This window comes from Anneissia japonica, unplaced genomic scaffold, assembly GCF_011630105.1.
Source record: "Anneissia japonica isolate Jap-2015-1 unplaced genomic scaffold, ASM1163010v1 scaffold1884_len437306_cov177, whole genome shotgun sequence".
In the NCBI taxonomy this organism is placed as follows: Eukaryota; Metazoa; Echinodermata; class Crinoidea; order Comatulida; family Comatulidae; genus Anneissia; species Anneissia japonica.
Genome location: NW_022753199.1, coordinates 164397 through 167888, shown reverse-complemented (window position 1 = coordinate 167888; position 3492 = coordinate 164397). Strand labels below are relative to the sequence as shown.

General features: G+C 36.0%; 1 protein-coding gene across 2 annotated transcripts in view; it reads right to left on the bottom strand.

Moving 5' to 3' along the window:
- LOC117122746 (cholesterol 24-hydroxylase-like) overlaps nucleotides 1-2983 on the bottom strand; it is a 17206-nt gene extending 14223 nt beyond the window's left edge. The window contains exons 1-2 of one of the 2 annotated variants that reach the window (XM_033268452.1): nucleotides 2867-2983; nucleotides 2411-2643 (exon numbers count right to left, since the gene is read on the bottom strand). In XM_033268452.1, the coding sequence (XP_033124343.1) occupies nucleotides 2411-2547 (137 nt within the window). In that variant the 5' untranslated portion in view covers nucleotides 2548-2643; nucleotides 2867-2983. Of the gene's footprint in view, nucleotides 1-2410; nucleotides 2685-2866 lie in introns of those variants that run through there. The other variant, XM_033268451.1, reaches the window with a different exon arrangement.
- Between the last annotated feature and the right edge of the window lie 509 nt (nucleotides 2984-3492).

Sequence of the window (3492 nt, the reverse complement as noted above, 5' to 3'; positions counted from 1 at the left end):
TTTAAGATAATAATAATAATAATAATAATAAATAATAATAATAATAATAATAATAATAATAATAATAATAATAATAATAATAATAATAATAATAATAATAATAATAATGTCATTTTGTTAGGCGCACGTATCCATCCCTAGTAGGGGTGCTCGCGGCCCCGTTTTCCACCTGCCAAGTGTACATGTAGCCATTTTCCGCATTATTATGTGAATTAATTAATTTAATTATTTATTTAATCATTAACGTATATTTATTTGTGTCGGACCAGACAGGATGGGAAAGATAGGCAAAATAAAATGCAAATACTCTTCGGGGTCACTATCCATCACCACCCTGGCGCAATCCCGGACCTCTGCCTATGTGGCTCGAACAAAGGAACGGGAAACACATTTGTCCTGCCACAGACGACCGGGTGCTCAGGAGTTGTAATAGTTGCCCCAAAAAATAAATGCCGGCCTGTGAGTGACGGGGAAAAACAGTTATTGAGTTGATTCAAAATGAGAAATAAAAAGAAAAGATTTAAGCTCAGACTTGAATTCAGAGAGTGAAGACAAATTTCGAACGTCGAATGGGAGCTGGTTCCAGACTTTTCCAGCTTCAAATTTAAAAGCCCTTGATCCCCAGTGATTGTTGGTTCTGTATTCTGCGAGCAATGAGCGATCAGCCGAGCGGAGGCCTGATCGAGATGGCTTGCGGAGGCACCATGTTTTTATATTGTTATATGTAGTTAGATTCCTAATTTCATCGATTACAGACACCATAGGATATTGAAGGGTTCAGAAGAGATTTCAAACATTGTTATGAGGAACATAGAATTTTAGAATATTGTTCTGTTTTTTAAGTGTGTGTGTAAGACCACAAGGTAAGTACCTTTCAGCTAGAATAGTAAAGCTGGCAAAACTTGCTATGATGCAAATATTTTGTCACATAAAATTCCCTCCATTCCAATTAATTCTTTTCCTTTTCACACAATTCAACTTAAATTTTCGTTTGACCAGGATTCTTTTCATTGGGTAACGACGAGTCGTATGGCCAGGTGAGGAAACGTGTTGGATTTTAGTAGCGTTAGCTACCGCCGAGAGGGGGTCGGGCGGAGCCAGTGCCCAGGGCCAGCAGCGGCCAGAGACAAACCAATGAAAAAAAATCAATAACGTTAGATGGAAAACAATAATAATCTACTCTTATTTTTTATTCAATTTCCAGGGGAAAAAACAGAAGAAAATAGACAAAACAATAGCACCTCTGGGTAACCAAAAGTTAACAATTGGATTGCACACAGAGTAATCGTACATTATATACACACACACACTTAAAAAACAGAACAAATATTCTAAAATTCTATGTTCCTCATAACATGTTTGAAATCTTTTCTGAACCCTTCAATATCCTATGGTGTCTGTAATCGTTGAAATTATGAATCTAACTACATATAACAACATAAAAACATGGTGCCTCCGCTTGGTGCCTCCAGCCCCACAAACTGGCTTCAATTGGAGTCCAAGGTTGCTGCTCCAAGGCCCAGGGCCGCTCGGTGGCTCTGCCTGACCGGAATATTAAGGCTAAAAAAATGCTTTGGACTGGGGCTTCGAGCTTCGCACCTGAGAGCCCATAGTACGTCCAGTTTACCGGGTATGCTCAGACACAAATAGACCCTTTAAAGGGGGAGGAAGTTCAGGGAGACCAACAGACTGTGATAGTAATTTGGTTTACGTTTTTTCGAATCCCTTCTCATCACCGTTTTCAATTGCAATTTTTGTTTGGTTATTTAAAGCTTGTTTTATGAGAGAAAATAAATGAAATGTAGTTTTATACGAGCTAATTCACACGTCGAGCGCCAAGACTTATATATATATACATATATATACATAGATTAATATACACTGTAAAAAATAATTATGTATTTTTACAGAAAAATGCATGTCAATTTAGTTGCCAAAACTGTCTGTAAAATTTTATTACAATCGCAAATGTAAAAAGAAAATACAAAAAATATGTTACTATTGTATACAGTTTCTCTGTAAATTTACAGATCTGAGTGTAAAATTGATTAACGTATTTTCTGTATTTTAATCCTGTATATGTAATACTGATATAATATCCTAACCTTGACCGTGCTCTTAAGTTACATCCCTCTGACAATACTTCAATACTTGTTGTATTGTAGTCTCGTCAGCTTTTTTGATTTATTGCGACAGTCTGTAGTACAGCCTGTACTCTACTTAACACATGGGTACCTACATCTACGGATATATTCTAGTTTGGTGTATAGTAGGCCTATTCTATAGTTTTGTAGGCCTACTTAATATTGAAGCAAGCCTCTATCAAGTAATAACTCATAATGTAGGCCTACTTCAATCGAACGAAAGCAACACAAGCAAGAATTTTTAGGCCTAAAAAGGTTAGACTTACGATTTTAATTTCGGCTGTGGAATGTGTGCATATTTACGTCGATTATAAACAATATAAGCAGCGAATCCGAGTATCGCTGCGGAGAGTACCAAAATTCCAACACCGATAAATTTAATAAGTAAAAGAGCAGCGCCCATGACTACTTCCTTCGGCGATTGCTTTGTTGATGCCTCTATTCCGGTCTATGATTATGCTTTTGTTACTGGTTTGCAATCTGCAACAAAGCACGTGAGCTAGAAGAAATGAAACTGTTACTGAGACGACGATCGGGTCAAGTTTCTTTAATACCCTCACATTTTAACACAATTTAAGTTTACTCTGAAGCAAATTAAATGAAAGTATACCTGGATATGCGTTTTGGTTCCACGTGTTGACAGAAGACAGTTTCATTACACACATATAGTTTGATTAATAATATCAACGTGTGGCAGTAAATATAGGTAAGGGTAGACCTACCTGTTTCATATTCTGAAATTGTCGCATATCAAACTTCAGTTTAACCTGAATGATACGTAAATTAAGTTGAATTGTCAGGCTATTCATTATTAGGGGGTATCGGAATTTCATGTAACCGTACTTTTCGTAACTCTGCCGCGGATACTGGTATTTCGTAACAGCATTTGAAGGTTTTTGTCTGCCATCCCTGTATTAGGTCATAGGCTAAGAAACATGTTCTAGATATTATACGTGAAGCCCCTGCAAGACTGCTAGATACTCTACTGCCCCGTGTATTAAACATGACAGGAAATAATTGATGAAAAAAAATTAACTTGCTCATTTTAGCGTAACATTTCTTTGGTAACATGCACATTATTAACTTGAGCATAGAAGTTACTGAACTTTAAAAAAATTTTAAAAACAACATATACCCTAATTTTTAACACAAACAATGATAATAAGAACAATAAACACGTCTAGAGACTGGAAGTGTTTCTATCATACTTTGCTCAAAAACGTTTTTTAAATACACTAATGTTTATGCAGCAGTTTGCAATTTCAGAAAGAAAAAAATCATGCGTCACAACACAATGAAACAAAACATGAAGTTGTTCTTACAGTAAGTTGTGCATAATTATATATAT